The sequence below is a fragment of the Elaeis guineensis genome, chromosome 11 (genome assembly GCF_000442705.2).
Source record: "Elaeis guineensis isolate ETL-2024a chromosome 11, EG11, whole genome shotgun sequence".
NCBI lineage: Eukaryota > Viridiplantae > Streptophyta > Magnoliopsida > Arecales > Arecaceae > Elaeis > Elaeis guineensis.
In genome coordinates, this window is record NC_026003.2 from 120370582 (window position 1) to 120394298 (window position 23717).

At 35.7% G+C, this 23717-nt stretch overlaps 1 protein-coding gene and 1 long non-coding RNA gene across 2 annotated transcripts in view; both read right to left on the bottom strand.

Annotated features, from left to right (window-relative positions):
• The window catches only part of LOC140852466 (uncharacterized), an 18034-nt gene extending 11450 nt beyond the window's left edge, over positions 1-6584 (bottom strand). The window contains exons 1-2 of the long non-coding RNA XR_012135322.1: positions 6471-6584; positions 4567-5644 (exon numbers count right to left, since the gene is read on the bottom strand). This is a non-coding gene — a long non-coding RNA (uncharacterized lncRNA). The remainder of the gene's footprint in view (positions 1-4566; positions 5645-6470) is intronic.
• A 14549-nt stretch (positions 6585-21133) lies between these two features.
• Positions 21134-23341, bottom strand: LOC105053755 (actin-depolymerizing factor 5). The gene is made up of 3 exons (XM_010935026.4): positions 23184-23341; positions 22835-23094; positions 21134-21482 (listed from the first exon to the last, which is right to left on the bottom strand). Exons 1-3 carry the CDS (start codon positions 23202-23204, stop codon positions 21332-21334), a joined length of 432 nt encoding a protein of 143 aa, XP_010933328.1. The 5' UTR covers positions 23205-23341; the 3' UTR covers positions 21134-21331.
• Between the last annotated feature and the right edge of the window lie 376 nt (positions 23342-23717).

A 23717-nucleotide genomic window follows, 5' to 3' on the forward strand; every position in this document is an offset into this window, starting at 1 on the left:
CCTTCCATAACAATCATACAAGCTTCAAAAAATTAAATCTCCATTTAATAGTAGATTCAATTAGGGACCTCGTTACAAAAGCAAAGAAACTCCATATCAATTCCTAAATCCAAAATTTTTAAATTGTAAATTCACATGGATCCCTTAATCTGAAATAAATATAAATCAGATCTTTTATCTTAATATAAAGATATCAATTTTTCATTAACAACTCAACAATAATATCAGAAAATCTCTTGATCAACTTAGATACGAAATCTTTAAATTGAAATTTCATACACATCATGTAGTCTCCAAGAGACATAATAAGATCCATTATTTAGATCTAAGGATGATGATTAAAGATTCCAGTACGATGAATATCCTATAATCTCAAAATCAATTTCATCGATAAGACATAGGTTTCTTTACAATATCCTCAATATGCATTCATCCTAATATGCCACTTTATATATGATCCACATACCAAGTTCAATTTCGATAATATTCCAATCAAGCATCATAAAAAAAAAACTTTCTTAGCCCATTCTGGAACAACATTTTATTATCAAATCTTTATCTTGCCAATAATAGTCAACTTCTCAACTAGAAGTAATATCATAGTATTATTCTCACATCGAATTTGAACTTACGATTCACTTGAATAACCAATGATCAAATTAATAACCACAATCCTTTTGTGATTACTTTCGATCAAGATCTAACTAATCATATCATGATCTATAGATTATCCATCATATTTTAAACTCCATATGTCATAATCTCTTGCGATCCTTTTATACATAATCTCAATGTTTAATCAAAATTTATAAATATTTCTCCCACTACAATCATCAAAGATCTACACTATAATGTCTCTGGTGTCTATCCACTTACACCCATTCTATATCTGATTCTGTGTTTCATAATTCATCCACTTATGCTCTGATACCACTTTAATTGTCACGCCCCCGATCCGAGATTGTGAATCGAGGGTCATGGCAACCGCCGCATACTTATAGAAAACTCTTCTCATAAGCATGCAAGGCATCTTATCATACTATCCTAAAACAACAGCGGAATAATTAGTCAATAAATTAAATCCAAAATATAATGATCTAAATTCTTCTTTAATATCTCAATAAATTCAACAATGATTCATAGGCCTTACATCAAATTTAATAAGACTTTCAATCTAAAATAAAAGTATAAGGATTCTGCTTCTGATCACTCTTCCATTCATATCTTGTATCATCTTAATTCCTCAACATCTGTAAAAACAGTAAAATAGGAGGTAATGAGCTAGACAGCCCAGTAAGCAATGATCACTTCTCAACAAATTTCATCAGGCATTTAAGTAAATAATCATTTATAGAAAATAAGCATATAGAGTTCATCAATTCGAAATCAATTTTAATTATACAACATAATTCATGCCAAATTCATTTCTTTTTCGAAAATTTAAGTTTCTTTCCAGATTTCAATTTCTTTCGTTCTTAAATTCTTTTCGTCAACCATGAGCTATGACCATATTTTTCCTGTGGCAGGGTTATAACACTGCGTATCTTCTTGCAGTGAGCTGCGAATCATCTGGTAGCAAAGTTCTTCGGAACCGCTGGTCTCTCTGGCGGTTTGTCGCTGGTCTCTCTGGCGACGTAAACCCTCAGGACAATCAATTGCCAACGTATATGCCCCCATTGGCAGGGTCCTTTACATAGTCAGGTTGTCAATTCATAATGTTTCTTATATCATAATTTTTCATAAATCATATTTCATATTCTAATTTCGATAATAAAACATATAATCATGTAGTATCGAAATCAATCAATATAATGCATCATGGAATCAATATGTTCAATCATGCTTCATTATAATATTTCAAATAAGATATTTTCATAACAAAATATCATTCATCCAATTCATGCATCGTTTCATAAATCATGTCAAAAAAAAATATTATAATTTGCTGATAAATCTAGAAAAAGTGAAACATTACTTACCTCGAACGCATTCCAATAAATCCACATAATTCTATAAATTTTCTTTCAAAAATTTTGTTCGTAGATCATATCGCGATATCCCATGATCAAACATCCACAATCCTATACAGAATCAATTTCAATAATTAGAAAGAATACGAATATCATATTTCAATGGTTTAGATTGGGTTCGATCATCTAATTTCATCTAATCAAAATCTAATTAGGACCTAAACGATCCAAAGTTTGACTATCAGATCAAATTGGATTTGAAGTGATAGGACCGAGGTTTCTTCATCGATTTCATAAAATCAAGTAGAGAGAGACAATTAGAGGAGAGAGAATTCATGAGGTACAATTCGAATTGATCAGATGACACAATCCAACATTATGATTGATCAAATATCTCGAGTGGTGAAATCAACATGATCAAATCATGATTAAATCGGGATCATGGATAATTAAATTGATAAATATCGGATCTGATCAAGGTAAGTACCAGTACACTGCCCGACAATCATGGATCAGAGTTCTTCATTAGAATCAGATCAGGACTATTAAAAAAATTTCTTCATTCACTAACCTTTTTAGAGAGAGAATCAATCAAGAGAGAGAATATTTTAGAGAGAGAAAATTCTAGAGAGAGAAAATTTTAGAGAGGGAAAACTCATCTTGGATTCTTCAGACAATATGATTCAATAAATTTGATCGATCAGATCAAATCATGCTGAAATTATCATGTGGATAATTCAATAAAATCATAAGAAATAAAATCTAAAAATACATGATCTGATCAAAGTGGATGTTGGTGTACCGTCCGACGATCACAGATCAAAAAATCCATCACGAGGATTATTTAAATTCATCATCATTCTTCTCAAAATTCTAAAAATCTTAGGAGAGAGAAATAATCTAGAGGAAGGATTCTAGAGAGAGAAAGTAGAGAGAAAGTCCAATTCTAGAGAGAGAAAATACTAGTTCAGGCTGAAGGGAGAGAGGGAAGAGAAAGAAACTCTCTTTCTCATATTTATTATTTATATCATGATTTATTAATTAATTTATTTTATTTTTTCTTTCTTCTTTTCTTTCTTTCTTTTTTTTCTTCACGGAAGAGAGAGGAGAGAAAATTTTATTTATTACTATTATATTATTATTATTTTATTTTTCTTCTTCTTCTTCTTTTTCTTTTTTTTTTCCTTTTTTTTTTCTTTTCTTTCTCTTTTTCCTTTTTCTTTTTTTTCTTTTTCTTTTCTTTTTTTTTTCTTTTTCTTTTCTTTTCCTTCTTCTTCTTTTCTTTTCTTTTCTTCTTCCCGGGCTTCCTTTGGGCCGAAACAGGGGATCTCACAATCCCCTGTTGGCTGGCCGGCCGATGGTGCAACCGACGTGGAGCGACCGTCGGCAGGAGGAGGGTGACCCAACGACAAGAGGAGGGCCAAACCGGTGGTCGGCGGTGACCACCGGCGTCGGAAAAATGGCAAAAATAAAGGTTTCTTCCGCAACAAAATCCGGTGACTCTAGTCGCCGTCGAGCATGCACACAGGCATGGGAAGGAAAGGGGAGAAGAGAGGAAGGGAAGGAGGCTTACCTCCGACGCCGGCGAGGCTTTTCCGGCGAGTAAATTGGACGGGCACAGGTCGGTCTTCCGCGGTGGTTTTCCGGCGATTGCCGCCAACTGGGCTTAGGATCTTCGGTGGAAGGGAGAGAGGAGGGATCTCCTCCTTAAATAGAGCGAGAGGAGGGATCTTTTCCGACTCCGATTGGGAGCCGGCGAGAGGAGGAAGAAGACTCCCTTCGGGAGTTCTTCTCCTCTGTTTTTTTTTTTTTTTTTTTTTGTTTGGGCTTTGGTGGGCTGGGATTCTTACTCGGGCCGGGCCATCACACAAACAAACCACAAAGTAGACCTGCTCATCTGATGCTCAGTGAAATCCCGAACACATGGTTCCAAACACATCTAGTTTAATTGGGCACAAAGCATACAAAGCAGGTGCAATTAAAAAAAAAAAAAAGGAAAAATTCAAATCCTAGTTATTAGGTGTAAGATTGGCATTTACATAAACATGTGTCGGCAAAACAATGAACAGGATAAGCTGTCCAAAAAGTCAACCTATTAAAATAGGAGTAAAAAACAGAATAGATGAAATGTATGGAACTTGTAGATGACTTTATCAGCACATGCAACCATAAATTATAACTATGGTAATAACCAGAACTAACAAGATTTACTTTATCACTGGTTTATCATGCTAATATAAATCACATAATTACTGATGCAGCAACTTCAATCAACGGCCACCAAGTACAAATATAGATAAACACAAATAAATAAATAAATACTGTATATGGCTTTAGGTTAAACTTATAATCATGGAACTACCAGCAGTCAGTAAGTCACAATTATAACAATAGCCATGACCAGCAAGAACCTCAACCCAGCTCCCCCTTTCAACAAATCATGAGAAATAAAAAATCACAAAAATAAAAGCTTCAACAAACTGCCCTTTAGAAAATTCCTAAAAAGTCCTGCTTCTCTGAGGAATTTAATGTTTTGATATGAATAAGAACATCAACAGAGAGTACAAATAAGAGCCCTAAGATGAAAGTTACTTACATCAAGGCATGGTGCTTGAGTAAGATTACCATGAAGTTTGGGTTCGGCAGCTTTCATTCCAGCCAGACTGAATATTATTTTTAAACTATGTGCAGCCTGTTTTGTTCCAGTGCCATTAAAATTTTGCAGAAATATGAGAAGTCATCCATTTGATACAGAAGGAGACAAATGACGAAATACATGGGAAAAACAAAGAAAATCTTAAGTCATGAAACCAACAGATATATCAGATATACTGATATAATAATGATAACATTTAGTGAAGACAAGAAATACAACAAACTTTGGCCTTATGAGGACATCACTCTAGATACATGAGATGTCAATCAGAAGAAACTAAAAACCAGATTATAATGGCAGTGCAAGCCACAAGCTATGCTTCTCTGTTTCATTTAATCTTGTATTCTTGATAAACACCAATTATAATGTGCAGATAGGAGACCACAAATACATGAGGCGATCTGGCACTTGAGGAATGGAACCATTTGAGAACAAATTCAAGATGTCCGACACCAAATATGGCTGGACTGAACATCTGAACCTTTGCAGTTACATATTGTACATAAGATACACAAAAGTGATGAAGCCTATAAGTTCATTTTCAGTCAGAAACAATCTATTAACAGTATTAATTTATTGACATCCTGAAAGTGAATCCATTTATCATTTTATCTGGTCTAGAAATAGCCCAAAGTCCAAAATATTAGTAAAACATGATTAGCTGAGGTACATTTTGTACTACCAAACTTCCAAACAGTCTCTCACTCAATTGATGTCACTTACTGAATTAATCAGGGGATACTTAAAGTTCAAAATGTGTCACACCCCGAACCCAACATCCGGGTCGGATACGTGATGGCCGCACACTCCTTAGAGCAAGCCCTAAAGAATATGCAAGACCAAAATAAATATTACAACCTTAACATCCATAACAATTAATTTCAAATATAATTCATAAAATCTTGCATAATTACAATTTAAATTTCTTTAATTCCCTGATCAGATACTATGACACTCTATTTATCCTTCTGCTCACACGTAAACCCAAGCCATAGCCAATCATAAGCATCCTGTAACTCTGAGAAGAAAAAGAAAGATGAAGGGGTGTGAGCTTTACAGCCCAGTAAGAATTCCCATATCACACTGATATAGTAATATAGTCTGAAAATAAGGATAAGCAGTAAGATATAAAATCTCATGTTCAATGTCCAGAATAATGCAAACATTTATAAATTTTCTGTCTTGTCAAAATAGATGCATCATCATATATTAACAGGTGAAACACTTTTGTTCAACAATTATTTCATGTCTTATCTTTCATTTCTCCTTTCATAATCACATGATTTTTAACATTTTCTTTCTGGCTCTGGACTATCTGAGTCTATACCTCAATCATCATCCGGATCGAATCCACTTAAAATATCTTTCAAGACTGTCCCAAGATGAGCTCCTGGCCGGCTGTCCCACGTACGAAAGCCCGTGAGAGGCTGTCCCAGGCATAAGCTCCTGGCGGGCTGTCCCAGGCATGAGCTCCTGGCCGGCTGATCCACCTGTAAGCCAGTGGGGGCTGTCCCAGGCATAAGTTCCTGGCGGGCTGTTCCACATGACAAGACTAGTCCATACCATATATCTCTTTCTTTTCATTAAATCATTATGTGTTGATTTCATCAAATCAATTCTGACTTGCATTATGATCAATTCAGATATGTCATATCCATATAATCATGCCATCAATCTCTGATACATATATATTGACATAACATACTCATGCTCAAAATCAAATAACAGTATCTCAGGTATAATAAATTCATCGATCTCAAATCCGACAATGCAAAATCAATAATGCAAGGCCAACAGTAAAATAGCATATATATATAATGGTGATCATGTACAGGAATTCTTACCTTTACCGATGACTGACCCAAGCACAGAAATCAATGTTCTTCTTTAATTTATGAATATCTTTAACAAAATATTCCACTCGATATCATTTGCAGACAATCATCTCTTCATAACCCTGATCAAATATAAAAATCATATATAGAAAAAATTACCGATAATCGATCCTAATAATACAGATCGAGGATCTCTCTTAGGATTAACCAAAATTAGGACTTGTCTATGTATCTGGATCCTCCACTGATCCATAATACTTTTAGAGAGAGAAAATTCTAGAGAGAGAAAGTAGAGAGAGAAAGTGGAGAGAGGAACCTTCGTATCATTCCGATGAGGTAATCATGGTCGAGATCATCAAAGGTCCTATCAGGGTGACTCAATATGAATCAAGTGTTACAAATTTCGAATAGGATCGAACTAGGATCAGATCTACCATACGAATTTCGGAGCAACCTCAGATCATCTTATTTTTATTTCAAATATATCCTAGGGTCTGTGATGCAATCAGAGAGGGTAAAAAAATTCTAGAGAGATAAAATCCACAAAAAGAGAGAAAGATCTAGAGAGAGAAAATAGAGAGAGAATCTAGAGAGAGAAACTGGAGAGAGAAGATAGAGAGAGAGGAAAGAGAGAGAAAGGAGGGAGAGGAGAGAGAGAAAATTTCTCTCTCTTCTTCTTCTTTTCTATTTTTGTTTTCTTTATTTTTATTTTTCTCTTTTTTTTTCTTTTTCTTCTTTCTCTTTTTCTTTCTTTTTCCTTTTCTTCTTTCTTTTTCCTTTTCTTCCCGCGGCCTCCCTTAGGCCGAAACAGGGGAAGACCGATGAGGTCTCCCTTGGTGGCCCGGGCTTCGGCGAGAGGGTGACTTGGCCGGAGGTCCAGCAACGACGGCCGACCATGCAAGCTGGCCGGCGACTAGGTTTGGCCGGCGAGCTTTCTCCTTTTTTTTTTTCTCGAAAAACAGGGGATCCGTCCCCTTCATGATTTCCGGCCATTGGCCGATCGCCGGCGGTCGAGAACTCTCGAGGAAGAGAGATAGAGAGATGGCGGTGCTGTCCTAGGGATAAGACGCCGCAAACGACGGTGCCGACGGTCGGAAAAAAAAAAGAAAGGGCTTGACCAAACAGGGAAAAACAGGGTCTTACCTTTTTCATGAGTTTTTCCGACGATCCCGACGGTCGGCAAGGGTGTGCGAGCCACGGAAAGAAGGGGAAGGAAGAGGGGGTTTATAGGGTGTAGGCGAGGTCGAATCCGCCTCGGATTCGACCTCTCCACCGGTGATTTGGGTGGAAGAAGACTCCCAGCGGGAGTCTTCTTCATTTCATTTTTTTTTTAATTCTGGGTTATTACATTCTCCCCTCCTTAAAATAATTTCGTCCTCGAAATTAAGTTATATTGTTTAAAATATATTTCGAAGTATACATTCTTCATGTCATTCTCAAGCTTACAATAATGTCTTTTATTTCTCATGATCTTATTATAACAAAATTATTTGAAATCTCAAACTCATCCCTTTTTATTGATTTCTCAACTTTTTGAAGAATTGTAATATTTTGGACTTGTATTAATATACCACCATTATTTGTCTAATACATTCCACTCAACTTCATAATTATCTCAGACTACCCTTGATAGAAAAATAAATAAACGTCAAACATCGGTCACTCTTCACAATCATTGATTTCTTTCTTCACTTGATCTTCCAACAAATTATATATATAGACTCTCATCTTAAGAAAAATCTCAATCTTCCATATCAGTCCAAGTAACAATATTAAATTTTTTTAAAAAAATATGAGATCTACATTAGGACTTTCTAAGTTTAAACTAATACTAGAATTATCAAGCTGTTAATAAACTTGAGATATCTAAAATTTCTTGGCATTATCTATAATGAAACAACCTACTGACAAAAATTATCAAGCTATGATGATCAGATTAGATCAAAATTTATAGCATCCTTTCATCATCAATAAAATCCTTCCTTATTTGCAACTAATGTATTCCATCATAACTTTTGATTTAAAGGATTAATATTTCTAATCAATTCAGACCATCACGCTTTTGCTGCGCACTCTAATCTCAACTTACCAAATTATATAAGTCTATCAAAGATAAAATATCCTTATATGTTAGATCAATCCAAGATAGATCCAACCTTCAAATTTCATATAAGACTTAGGGCAAAATTTTAAGTTTCTTTTTCCTTACTACCTTCGGGTATAGCATATAAAAATTAAATCTTGATCCACTTTCTATGTTTGAAATCATTGCATAAGTTTCATCACTCTTCAAAAATCCGACATGTCTAGAATTAATTAGAGTTAATCTTAAATTCACCTTACAATCATTTAGATAATTTCTAAATCAATCTTCCTTTTTAAAAGAATTAATTCTAACTTGACAACTAAAAGAACTCAAGCCAACATCCTTATGAGTAGAATCAACTTGATTATTTCTTATAAAGCTCCCTTCATCACAACCCTTAATATTAATCGATAAATCCATACAAAATCTTGTTCCTTGTATAAGTCATTTAAAATTTAACACTAACAAGATGTCTTAATTCAATCCAAACTTTGACTTGAATAATTAATACACTTCATCATCTTCAACAATCACAGAAAAAATTAAAAAAAATTAATCCACAGATAGTAATATGAATTATTAAAGATTTTATCATAACCTGTATATCATACTCTAACAAAATAAATTTTCTTCTTTAATTTAACAACAATATCAAAATACCTTTGATTCACTTAGAAAAATAAATTTTTAATTTGAAATTCAATGCAATTTGAAAGATAAGAAATTATATTCAGAATATGATATTTTGAGTGACCAAAGACTTTTACCAAGATGTGTATCTCGTATTCTCATAATAAAATTTAAGTATATATATATATATATTCATCTAAATTGAGTTTATATGACCTCTTATAGATTCAATGTTCAAAAATATTTCTCTCTCATATGATGTAATTTCTTCTTAGATCATATCCTAATTAACTTTCTTTAATAAATCCAAAATTCATAATGCTCAGACAATTATCATCGAAATTAAAAAAATTATCATGATCTTCAATCATATAAGTTTTACATTCCAAAATCATCTAGTATACTCAACATAACTTATCAATACCTCCCACTTCATTCCAAGGTCAACTCTTTTCATACTTAGGTTAACCTTACTAATTGAAATCTAAGATATAACTCGTCAATTCTATTATAAATATCACATGCCACTTATGCATAAATTCCATCTTAATATCTATTGATTCGAAATCTAAATATTGAATCTTCTCTTTCATATCTATCATGTTCCTCATGATCATAACCTAAGTTTAAATATCACTAGAATTACAATTCTGAATAATTATAACCTTAAACTCAAATACCACTTAAATCATATTTCCTAGTGATCATAACCTAAACTCTAATATCATTCTATCATTCCTTTAATGATCAAAATCTTAAACTCCGATATTATCAATCATACTCTAGTGATTATAATCCCAAAGTTTTGATATCACTTATATGACAATCCCTAGTGACCTTAAACTTGGGCTCTAGTACTGTTCTGTCATATCCTAATCACTTGTATCATTGTCTCCAAATGAACATAACCTAAGCTCTAAGCTCAGATATCACTCTGTCACATCCTATTGATCTTACATAAAGTTTTGATATCACTTCATAATTTTAGTGATCTTAAACCTAAGCTCTGATATTATTCTATCACATCCTAATTATTTATATCGTAATCTCCAATGATCATAACCTAAGCTCTATTATTACTCTGTAATATTTAAATGACTTATATTATAATCCTTAATGATCATAACCTGAGCTCTGATACCATTCTGTCACCCCCCGAATCCAACACCCGGGTCGGATACGTGATGGCCGCACACTCCTTAGAGCAAGCCCTAAAGAATATGCAAGGCCAAAATAAATATTACAACCTTAACATCCATAACAATTAATTTCAAATATAATTCATAAAATCTTGCATAATTACAATTTAAATTTCTTTAATTCTCTGATCAGATACTATGACACTCTATTTATCTTTCTGCTCACACGTAAACCCAAGCCATAGCCAATCATAAGCATCCTGTAACTCTGAGAAGAAAAAGAAAGATGAAGGGGTGTGAGCTTTACAGCCCAGTAAGAATTTCCATATCACACTGATATAGTAATATAGTCTGAAAATAAGGATAAGCAGTAAGATATAAAATCTCATGTTCAATGTCCAGAATAATGCAAATATTTACAAATTTTCTGTCTTGTCAAAATAGATGCATCATCATATATTAACAGGTAAAACACTTTTGTTCAACAATTATTTCATGTCTTATCTTTCATTTTTCCTTTCATAATCACATGATTTTTAACATTTTCTTTCTGGCTCTGGACTATCTGAGTCTATACCTCAATCATCATCCGGATCGAATCCACTTAAAAAGTCTTTCAAGACTGTCCCAAGATGAGCTCCTGGCCGGTTTTCCCACCTACGAAAGCCCGTGAGAGGCTGTCCCAGGCATAAGCTCCTGGCGGACTGTCCCAAGCATGAGCTCCTGGCCGGCTGATCCACCTGTAAGCCAGTGGGGGCTGTCCCAAGCATAAGCTCCTGGCGGGCTGTTCCACATGACAAGACTAGTCCATACCATATATCTCTTTCTTTTCATTAAATCATTATGTGTTGATTTCATCAAATCAATTCTGACTTGCATTATGATCAATTCAGATATGTCATATCCATATAATCATGCCATCAATCTCTGATACATATATATTGACATAACATACTCATGCTCAAAATCAAATAACAGTATCTCAGGTATAATAAATTCATCGATCTCAAATCCGATAATGCAAAATCAATAATGCAAGGCCAACAGTAAAATAGCATATATATATAATGGTGATCATGTACAGGAATTCTTACCTTTACCGATGACTGACCCAAGCACAGAAATCAATGTTCTTCTTTAATTTATGAATATGTTTAACAAAATATTCTACTCGATATCATTTGCAGACAATCATCTCTTCATAACCCTGATCAAATATAAAAATCATATATAGAGAAAATTACCGATAATCGATCCTAATAATACAGATCGAGGATCTCTCTTAGGATTAACCAAAATTAGGACTTGTCTATGTATCTGGATCCTCCACTGATCCATAATACTTCTAGAGAGAGAAAATTCATGAAGAGAAAGAAAATTCTAGAGAGAGAAAGTAGAGAGAGAAAGTGGAGAGAGGAACCTTCGTATCCTTCCGATGAGGTAATCATGGTCGAGATCATCAAAGGTCCTATCAGGGTGACTCAATATGAATCAAGTATTACAAATTTCAAGTAGGATCGAACTAGGATCAGATCTACCGTACGAATTTCGGAGCAACCTCAGATCATCTTATTTTCATTTCAAATATATCCTAGGGTCCGTGATGCAATCAGAGAGGGTAAAAAAATTCTAGAGAGATAAAATCCACAAAAAGAGAGAAAGATCTAGAGAGAGAAAATAGAGAGAGAATCTAGAGAGAGAAACTGGAGAGAGAAGATAGAGAGAGGAAAGAGAGAGAAAGGAGGGAGAGGAGAGAGAGAAAATTTCTCTCCCTTCTTCTTCTTCTTCTTTTCTATTTTTGTTTTCTTTATTTTTATTTTTCTCTTTTTTTTTCTTTTTCTTCTTTCTCTTTTTCTTTCTTTTTCCTTTTCTTCCCGCGGCCTCCCTTAGGCCGAAACAGGGGAAGACCGATGAGGTCTCCCTTGGTGGCCCGGGCTTCGGCGAGTGGGTGACTTGGCCGGAGGTCCAGCAACGACGGCCGACCATGCAAGCTGGCCGGCGACTAGGTTTGGCCGGTGAGCTTTCTCCTTTTTTTTTTTTTCTCGAAAAACAGGGGATCCGTCCCCTTCTTCATGATTTCCGGCCATTGGCCGATCGTCGGTGGTCGAGAACTCTCGAGGAAGAGAGATAGAGGGATGGCGGTGCTGTCCTAGGGATAAGACGCCGCAAACGGCGGTGCCGACGGTCAGAAAAAAAAAAGGAAAGGGCTTGACCAAACAGGGAAAAATAGGGTCTTACCTTTTTCATGAGTTTTTCCGACGATCCCGATGGTCGGCAAGGGTGTGCGAGCCACGGAAAGAAGGGGAAGGAAGAGGGGGTTTATAGGGTGTAGGCGAGGTCGAATCCGCCTCGGATTCGACCTCTCCACCGGTGATTTGGGTGGAAGAAGACTCCCAGCGGGAGTCTTCTTCATTCCATTTTTTTTTTTTAATTCTGGGTTATTACATTCTCCCCTCCTTAAAATAATTTCGTCCTCGAAATTAAGTTATATTGTTTAAAATATATTTCGAAGTATACATTCTTCATGTCATTCTCAAGCTTACAATAATGTCTTTTATTTCTCATGATCTTATTATAACAAAATTATTTGAAATCTCAAACTCATCCTTTTTTATTGATTTCTCAACTTTTTGAAGAACTGTAATCTTTTGGACTTGTATTAATATACCACCATTATTTGTCTAATACATTCCACTCAACTTCATAATTATCTCAGACTACCCTTGATAGAAAAATAAATAAACGTCAAACATCGGTCACTCTTCACAATCATCGATTTCTTTCTTCACTTGATCTTCCAACAAATTATATATATAGACTCTCATCTTAAGAAAAATCTCAATCTTCCATATCAGTCCAAGTAACAATATTATTTTTTTTTAAAAAAATATGAGATCTACATTAGGACTTTCTAAGTTTGAACTAATACTAGAATTATCAAGCTGTTAATAAACTTGAGATATCTAAAATTTCTTGGCATTATCTACAATGAAACAACCTACTGACAAAAATTATCAGGCTATGATGATCAGATTAGATCAAAATTTATAGCATCCTTTCATCATCAATAAAATCCTTCCTTATTTGCAACTAATGTATTCCATCATAACTTTTGATTTAAAGGATTAATATTTCTAATCAATTCAGATCATCACGCTTTTGCTGCGCACTCTGATCTCAACTTACCAAATTATATAAGTCTATCAAAGATAAAATATCCTTATATGTTAGATCAATCCAAGATAGATCCAACCTTCAAATTTCATATAAGACTTAGGGCAAAATTTAAGTTTCTTTTTCTTTACTACCTTCGGGTATAGCATATAAAAATTAAATCTTGATCCACTTTCTATGTTTGAAATCATTGCATAAGTTTCATCACTCTTGAAAAATCCGACATGTCTAGAATTAATTAGAGTTAATCTTAAATTCACCTTACAATCATTTAGATAATTTCTAAATCAATCTTCCTTTTTAAAAGAATTAATTCTAACTTGACAACTAAAAGAACTCAAGCCAACATCCTTATGAGTAGAATCAACTTGATTATTTCTTATAAAGCTCCCTTCATCACAACCCTTAATATTAATCGATAAATCCATACAAAATCTTGTCCCTTGTATAAGTCATTTAAAATTTAACACTAACAAGATGTCTTAATTCAATCCAAACTTTGACTTGAATAATTAATACACTTCATCATCTTCAACAATCACAGAAAAAATTAAAAAAAATTAATCCACAGATAGTAATATGAATTATTAAAGATTTTATCATAACCTGTATATCACACTCTAACAAAATAAATTTTTTTCTTTAATTTAACAACAATATCAAAATACTTTTGATTCACTTAGAAAAATAAACTTTTAATTTGAAATTCAATGCAATTTGAAAGATAAGAAATTATATTCAGAATATGATATTTTGAGTGACCAAAGACTTTTACCAAGATGTGTATCTCGTATTCTCATAATAAAATTTAAGTATATATATATATATATTCATCTAAATTGAGTTTATATGACCTCTTATAGATTCAATGTTCAAAAATATTTCTCTCTCATATGATGTAATTTCTTCTTAGATCATATCCTAATTAACTTTCTTTAATAAATCCAAAATTCATAATGCTCAGACAATTATCATCGAAATTAAAAAAATTATCATGATCTTCAATCATATAAGTTTTACATTCCAAAATCATCTAGTATACTCAACATAACTTATTAATACCTCCCACTTCATTCCAAGATCAACTCTTTTCATACTTAGGTTAACCTTACTAATTGAAATCTAAGATATAACTCGTCAATTCTATTATAAATATCACATGCCACTTATGCATAAATTCCATCTTAATATCTATTGATTCGAAATCTAAATATTGAATCTTCTCTTTCATATCTATCATGTTCCTCATGATCATAACCTAAGTTTAAATATCACTAGAATTACAATTCTGAATAATTATAACCTTAAACTCAAATACCACTTAAATCATATTTCCTAGTGATCATAACCTAAACTCTAATATCATTCTATCATTCCTTTAATGATCAAAATCTTAAACTCCGATATTATCAATCATACTCTAGTGATTATAATCCCAAAGTTTTGATATTACTTATATGACAATCCCTAGTGACCTTAAACTTGGGCTCTAGTACTGTTCTGTCATATCCTAATCACTTGTATCATTGTCTCCAAATGAACATAACCTAAGCTCTAAGCTCAGATATCACTCTGTCACATCCTATTGATCTTACATAAAGTTTTGATATCACTTCATAATCTTAGTGATCTTAAACCTAAGCTCTGATATTATTCTATCACATCCTAATTATTTATATCGTAATCTCCAATGATCATAACCTAAGCTCTATTATTACTCTGTAATATTTAAATGACTTATATTATAATCCTTAATGATCATAACCTGAGCTCTGATACCATTCTGCCACGCCCCGAATCCAACACCCGGGTCGGATACGTGATGTCCGCACACTCCTTAGAGCAAGCCCTAAAGAATATGCAAGGCCAAAATAAATATTACAACCTTAACATCCATAACAATTAATTTCAAATATAATTCATAAAATCTTGCATAATTACAATTTAAATTTCTTTAATTCTCTGATCAGATACTATGACACTCTATTTATCCTTCTGCTCACACGTAAACCCAAGCCATAGCCAATCATAAGCATCCTGTAACTCTGAGAAGAAAAAGAAAGATGAAGGGGTGTGAGCTTTACAGCCCAGTAAGAATTCCCATATCACACTGATATAGTAATATAGTCTGAAAATAAGGATAAGCAGTAAGATATAAAATCTCATGTTCAATGTCCAGAATAATGCAAACATTTATAAATTTTCTGTCTTGTCAAAATAGATGCATCATCATATATTAACAGGTGAAACACTTTTGTTCAACAATTATTTCATGTCTTATCTTTCATTTTTCCTTTCATAATCACATGATTTTTAACATTTTCTTTCTGGCTCTGGACTATCTGAGTCTATACCTCAATCATCAACCGGATCGAATCCACTTAAAAAGTCTTTCAAGACTGTCCCAAGATGAGCTCCTAGCCGGCTGTCCCACGTACGAAAGCCCGTGAGAGGCTGTCCCAGGCATAAGCTCCTGACGGGCTGTCCCAGGCATGAGCTCCTGGCCGGCTGATCCACCTGTAAGCCAGTGGGGGCTGTCCCAGGCATAAGCTCCTGGCGGGCTGTTCCAGATGACAAGACTAGTCCATACCATATATCTCTTTCTTTTCATTAAATCATTATGTGTTGATTTCATCAAATCAATTCTGACTTGCATTATGATCAATTCAGATATGTCATATCCATATAATCATGCCATCAATCTCTGATACATATATATTGACATAACATACTCATGCTTAAAATCAAATAACAATATCTCAGGTATAATAAATTCATCGATCTCAAATCCGACAATGCAAAATCAATAATGCAAGGCCAACAGTAAAATAGCATATATATATAATGGTGATCATGTACAGGAATTCTTACCTTTACCGATGACTGACCCAAGCACAGAAATCAATGTTCTTCTTTAATTTATGAATATCTTTAACAAAATATTTCACTCGATATCATTTGCAGACAATCATCTCTTCATAACCCTGATCAAATATAAAAATCATATATAGAGAAAATTACCGATAATCGATCCTAATAATACAGATCGAGGATCTCTCTTAGGATTAACCAAAATTAGGACTTGTCTATGTATCTGGATCCTCCACTGATCCATAATACTTTTAGAGAGAGAAAATTCATGAAGAGAGAGAAAATTTTAGAGAGAGAAAGTAGAGAGAGAAAGTGGAGAGAGAAACCTTCGTATCCTTCCGATGAGGTAATCATGGTCGAGATCATCAAAGGTCCTATCAGGGTGACTCAATATGAATCAAGTGTTACAAATTTCGAATAGGATCGAACTAGGATCAGATCTACCGTACGAATTTCGGAGCAACCTCAGATCATCTTATTTTCATTTCAAATATATCCTAGGGTCTGTGATGTAATCAGAGAGGGTAAAAAAATTCTAGAGAGATAAAATCCACAAAAAGAGAGAAAGATCTAGAGAGAGAAAATAGAGAGAGAATCTAGAGAGAAACTGGAGAGAGAAGATAGAGAGAGAGGAAAGAGAGAGAAAGGAGGGAGAGGAGAGAGAGAAAATTTCTCTCTCTTCTTCTTCTTTTCTATTTTTGTTTTCTTTATTTTTATTTTTCTCTTTTTTTTTCTTTTTCTTCTTTCTCTTTTTCTTTCTTTTTTCTTTTCTTCTTTCTTTTTCCTTTTCTTCCCGCGGCCTCCCTTAGGCCGAAACAGGGGAAGACCGATGAGGTCTCCCTTGGTGGCCCGAGCTTCGGCGAGAGGGTGACTTGGCCGGAGGTCCAGTAACGACGGCCGACCATGCAAGCTGGCCGGCGACTAGGTTTGGCCGGCGAGCTTTCTCCTTTTTTTTTTTCCTCGAAAAACAGGGGATCCGTCCCCTTCTTCATGATTTCCGGCCATTGACCGATCGCCGGCGGTCGAGAACTCTCGAGGAAGAGAGATAGAGGGATGGCGGTGCTGTCCTAGGGATAAGACGCCGCAAACGGCGGTGTCGACTGTCGGAAAAAAAAAGGAAAGGGCTTGACCAAACAGGGAAAAACATGGTCTTACCTTTTTCATGAGTTTTTCCGACGATCCCGACGGTCGGCAAGGGTGTGCGAGCCACGGAAAGAAGGGGAAGGAAGAGGGGGTTTATAGGGTGTAGGCGAGGTCGAATCCGCCTCGGATTCGACCTCTCCACCGGTGATTTGGGTGGAAGAAGACTCCCAGCGGGAGTCTTCTTCATTTCATTTTTTTTTTTTTTAAATTCTGGGTTATTACAAAATGAAGGCGTCCCTCTGTAGGCATGTTCATCACTGAAACTTTAATTAGACTAGCAGATCTTTGGGTTGTTATATTATCCACATTAGGGGTCCTTGAGAGTTTTTGATCTGTTAGAGGTCCAATATAGGGATACCATGCATGAGTTCTTGTTCAATGAGTTTCCTAGGGATGTTGCAGTGGATTTCATGTCTTGACGTCCTCTAATTTTCTTCTTCCTTAAATCTAGGGTTCACCACACATAAAACATAACTTAGATATCAATTTTTTATCTGCTGGCATCCAAGATCATGGTAATTATCAATCACAGCATGACACTTTAGAAGGAAGAAAGAAAATTCTAGAACATTGCCGATCATGTTTATACACTTAGAAGGTTGCTCAATGGTCATCCTCAGGGATTATAGTGAACTTCCCAAGAATAAGCTCTTTCTTTGACAACCACAAACCACCAGAAGTGACTCAAGACATAAAAGGAGCCTTGAATAATGGCCCCTGCCACACGATGAGGTGATTCCTGCACCACATTCAGCTTGTCAAAACCCAACATTGTAAGAAGCTGAAAATTTGGCAGTAGCCTGCCCATTAGCATGGCAATGCAATAATTGGAATAGATGTCAATCAATAAGTACATGGCATTGGTTGTGTTCTCCACCTTAAAATATTTATGGAACAGTTGATGGGATGACCATGGGCTTTATGGTTGAAGTACGATGCATGATGAAACACAATTTATGTTATGTACACTTGTGACATAGTATTATCGGAGGCTTTTCTGAAAAAAACTAATTTTAGCAATCACTCGGTAGTTGATATACCAGTAAACCAATTTGGCCTAATACACTCACCATCACAGCCTAAAGAATCAAATCTTTACTGTTTATCAATTAAAAAAGCCCAATATCATACTGCAAGAAGCCTTTGCTTTTGCACTGATCCCAACGATCCTTCTCCCAAATTCCAATATGCCAACGAGTCCTCGTTCAAGCTCAAGACCACCAACTCTTCTTTGATTATAAATTGTACCATAACTAAATAATAGATAACCAAGATTAATTCTTTTCAACCTCATCATCGTCTCAGCCTTTCTTTCCATCAAAAAGCCGCCCCCTTTAGTTCATAACTTCAGCAAGAATACTACATTCAACTTCAGAACCAAAACAAAGCCAATGATATAATAACCCCCCGCTCTAACGTCAAGAACTCTAAAATCCATCATTCAAGAAATCAAAAAAGGAGCAGCATTGATCTTCGCAACAAAAAAAAAGGTAACAAGCAGAAGGGACGGACAGCGAAGAAAAAGGCTAGCTTACTTTCTTGGTGAACTCATCAGTGGAGCGGATCTCATCCTCGGGCTACTCCTCCTCCTCCTCTTCTTCCTGCTCCTCCTCCTTCTCCTCGTGGTCGTCGGGAAGCGAGACAGGACGTTCTTGAAGGAGTTTTAGAGACTTTGGCATCGACGGAGGTGGTTCTCCTCCGGGCTTACTCCTCGGCCACGGACTCCGAGTAGTAGGCGAACTCCTATGGGGATTGCTTCGCCCCTTCCTCGACCACTACGGCCTCCTCCCCCTAGCTCACCGTGTCGAGGTGGAAGTCGGGATCCACGGGAGAGCGAGAGAAGAAATGCGAGAATGATCTCAGCTCGAGCGCTAAAAAGAGAGCGGAAGGGGTTTCTTGGGGGTTTGGAGGGGTCAAAATTTGACCGTTGGATTAGGATCGAGTCGAGGCGGCGGCAAGAAATTCGGCCGTATTTTGTCGGAACCCAACCCAAACCCAGAACTCATGGAGGCTGTGTCCTGGGCCAGGCCCAGCAAAATTCTCAATGCCAACTGGAATTCACTGTACTCAAAAAAGTGTGAGAAATTATTATGTGAGCAAGATCCACCAGAGATTAAGGGTGGCAATTCACCATCTAACCTATTAATCTGATCTACAAATGATTTATTTTAAGCAGATTTAAATTTGACATAAATAGATCAATCCATCTAGACCTACTTATTAAATGGATTGGATTCCGATTTAAACTTTTGACCCATTTAACTCATTTTGATCTATTTAATAATTAGATTTTGATCTATTTAATATTTAGATCGGATCATAATCTGAACCAATTGAATCTATTTAAAACATTCTTAACATGTTTATAACATGTTTGACTTGATCCATATAACCTATTTTATTCATTTAACCTAACTTGATCTATTTAATAAATTTATGTGGATTGAGTTGAATTATATGTTTAATAAATGTCATATTTAAATTTAAAATTTTAATTTATTTAATAAATAAATTAAATTTGAATTGAAAAATTTGTGATTCAATCTATATCCAATCTGATCTGTATCTAAACCGACTCACCTGATTGTCATCCCTATCATACATCCAGGAACTCTATTTTTTCTCCTCTTTCTTCCTTTTTATGTATAATAGCAACATGACTTGGGATGATTTCATCTTAAGTCCATGGTGGACCGGATTCATCTAACAATTTCTCCAAAAATATAGGTGTGGTATATCATCTTGCAACTAATCCACCCAACCAATAGCAAGCAACAAGCCTGTTCTACTTGGAAATTTAGAGAAAAAGACTTACAAATGTCTTATAGATTTTTATTCATTTTTCTTGTCTCTCTAAGTTTGCATGCCCCTTATGAGGAAGTATTCTATCTAACACATTTTACATCATTCATATGCTAAGGTGAGGTCTGCTGTTTCTTTTTTCCATTATTTTTTGGGGGCAGTACTTAATCATTGGTGCCTTGGTCTTGATTGTTATGACAACAGGGTAAGAAATATTGCAGATGAATCAGAACTGCAGTCAACCATCCACCACTACTATTTTTGACTAACATCACTTGTGAGACACCTTTTTATCCTTTTCATTACATGTTATTTTTATTATTTCTTTTCATAAATCATGTTCAAAATTTAAATAATAATCCCATGCTCTCTTTAGCCTCATTATTTGTGGCAAGTGCTTTTCGCTCCTCTTTATTCTATTGTAGATGGGATTAGCTAGCCATTCACTAGACATATGGTACACATGCATGATTTAGTCACATGAATCAGACATTCCACCAAACATTTCATTAGTTGATGGGACATCTACCAAATGATTCAACTTCTTTTTTAATCACTGACCTCCATTCCACATTGTAGGTCAGTAAAGCACCAAAGAACTCACTTCAATATTGGCTTGGGTCTTCCCTCTGGGCTGGCCTGGTCACCCATTCATGATCTATGGACGAAGTTAAGTTTCAATGAGGGCCTAGGTTTATCAAGATTTCCTAGCTCTAATTTCCTCCTTTGTCCTCACCCCTTGCAAAGAAACCTTTAAATTCCTTATTCTAAATGGAGAACAACACACTTGTCTTCATTCTCACCTCACAACACCACTAGCCACTAAATTAAGTGCAATGATACAAACTTTTTAAAAGAGCAAATGGGTGGCTAAGCTTGCCAGCCCCCACTCCTTGGTAAGCATCTAAGCAGTGGTATCATAAAGTTTTTGACATATAAATAGACACATCTAAATGTAGATAAATAAGCAACCAGAGAAGCACAGTCAGCAAACAGCAGCAGCAGTCTAGAGCAGTTTTAGCTGCTCATTTGGCCCTTTCTCTGATAACATCAAACCCCATCTCAGTAGGATCGGTGGCCTGCACCTCATAGTGGACCCCCTCAAGCACCCTTCTCAACCCTTGTTTAGAGGTGGCGTATAGCATCTTTGCTCTTATCCTTGATGCAGCTGGAGACCTAACAAAAAAAGCAAACAAAGGGAAAGCAAATCCATTCAATTAGCTCCAATCCATCATCATTTGGGCCATTAACGACAACAGTTTTTCATGGGCCCAATGGCTCAACCTACTTTAAACAAATAAGATTGTTAGCAGTATACGTTAAGAAATGCAGTACCAAAGACAGTAACAAGCATGATTGCAACCTGAAACATATCGTGTAGGCTTGGTTCACATCATGAGAAAAGGTGTCGGTAGGGTGGACAGATAAGATGCCTTTGTTGAAAAATAAAAGAAAGAGAAGGCTGGGAGGTCCAAGTGCCACGGGGGCCTTGCCTTGCGTGGCTTGTTTGTGATAAGGATTGACGCGCAGTCTGCCTGGCTGCTTTTAGTTTTAGAATTGGAAAATTGAATGAAATTATGACTATGCCTTCTTTTTGTCAAAACCTTTTCTTTTAATGTTTTATTTATTCACTTTTTTCTTAATATTGCAGTTTTTTTCCTCCTTTTGAACCTTCGGTCAGAGGAGAAGGTTGAAATGTTTCAGAACCAAAAAAAAAAAAAAAACTCATTATACTATCTTTGAGAGCACATCACATTAAATATGTATATCCCACATAAACTTATGTAATTATACTAAAAAACTTACGAAATCATGCACCGATGATGCAAGTGTCATGATCTATGAAGGTGATTGGAGTTTCTTTTGAATATAATATTTATACATGGGAGGAATTTTGATGTCCTCTATCACAAAGTTCAGGACAATCAAGCAAAAAGGAATATGCCAAGAGTAAGGTAGGAGGTGGTCTTTCTTCACCTTTCGGAACCGAAAGCACCTAACATGGGCCCCCACCTTCACTGATCTATGGACATCAAATCGATATATTTGTACATCCATATAGATATGGATGTCGGGAATAAGTTTCTATGTAGTTTTAATGCCTGCACATACAAAAATATATCAAGGAAGTTCAGCATTCAAGGTTTTCCCCTTTTCTTTTCTGCTATTTCTGGGTAAAAACTTCATGTCGGCTTTTAGCACAGACTGTCTACAGATTGTAACGAAATTAAATTACATACAGGCAGAAAGAGGCCCTAAAGAATTGCCTTTGATCTTGTTTCAAGTTGCGGTTCTATTGCATGTACCTCATTAATTTGAGAACTATATCAATCCTAATTTGTATATATGTATATACACACACACACACACACACACACACACACAATCATGTCTTTGATCACCAAATCTATAGGACAATCCTGGTGTTTCCTGGACATTTATTCTATCTTAACAACCTCACACACAGAGAGGAAGAGAGAGAACCATGCTTATTTTAAGGAGGGGAGAGAGAGAGAGAGGAAGGTAACCATGTAATGAAGAAGATCTTGCTCTTCTGGCATTTGTCGACGGTGACGAAGTCGAAGTCGAAGACGGCATAGCGGCAGTCGTCGGTGGGGAGGGAAGCGGCCAGGTCTTCATATCCCTCGCCAGGACCACCCACCTTGTCCACCATCACAGCTCTGGACCCCTCGTCGATCTTGTACACGATGTATCGGTGCACCTTTTTCCACTTCATTTCCATGAACGACCGCCGGCACTCCTCCTTTACGCTCATCCCCTCCGTCGCCTGCCATCACAACAACTAAATTCAAAAGAAGAACACACAAAAGGAATTGAAGAAGGTGGTCATGTTGCTGATGTTGATATTGCTATTACCATCTTGAAAGCCATAGCCATGGTTGCAGTAGGGGTGGTGGAGCTGCCGGTATGTCCTCCCTCAGTTGGCCTTTGGGATGTGGAGGCTCGGGAATATTATATAGACCCGAACTTTTCAGAGTTTTGTCCTTGTCCTCCATCCAAATTACACCAGCTTTTTCTTTTTTCCGGTTCGAAGGTATAATTACACAGCCCTAGTAAAGATATAGCACACCAAGTTACGCAACTAGGAGAGCGCGCACCACCAAGGGGACCATGCAGATCACTAAGCCAATGCGTTTCCTAATATGAGAAACAACCCAATCTGCAGCATTATTCATCTGTCTCTAAATATGAGTTGCCCAAAATACTACATAGGCTTTAATTCAATGTATAGTAGGGGAAAAAGTGGCTAGGAGAGATCCGATAAAGTTTTATTTCATTGTATGGTAGGGGAAAAAGTTACTAGGACAAATATGGTTGATCTCATTTGGGCCCATCACTGCTTTAGATGGTGGTTGTGTTCGCTGGTTATCAATAATTTTCTTTTTGGGA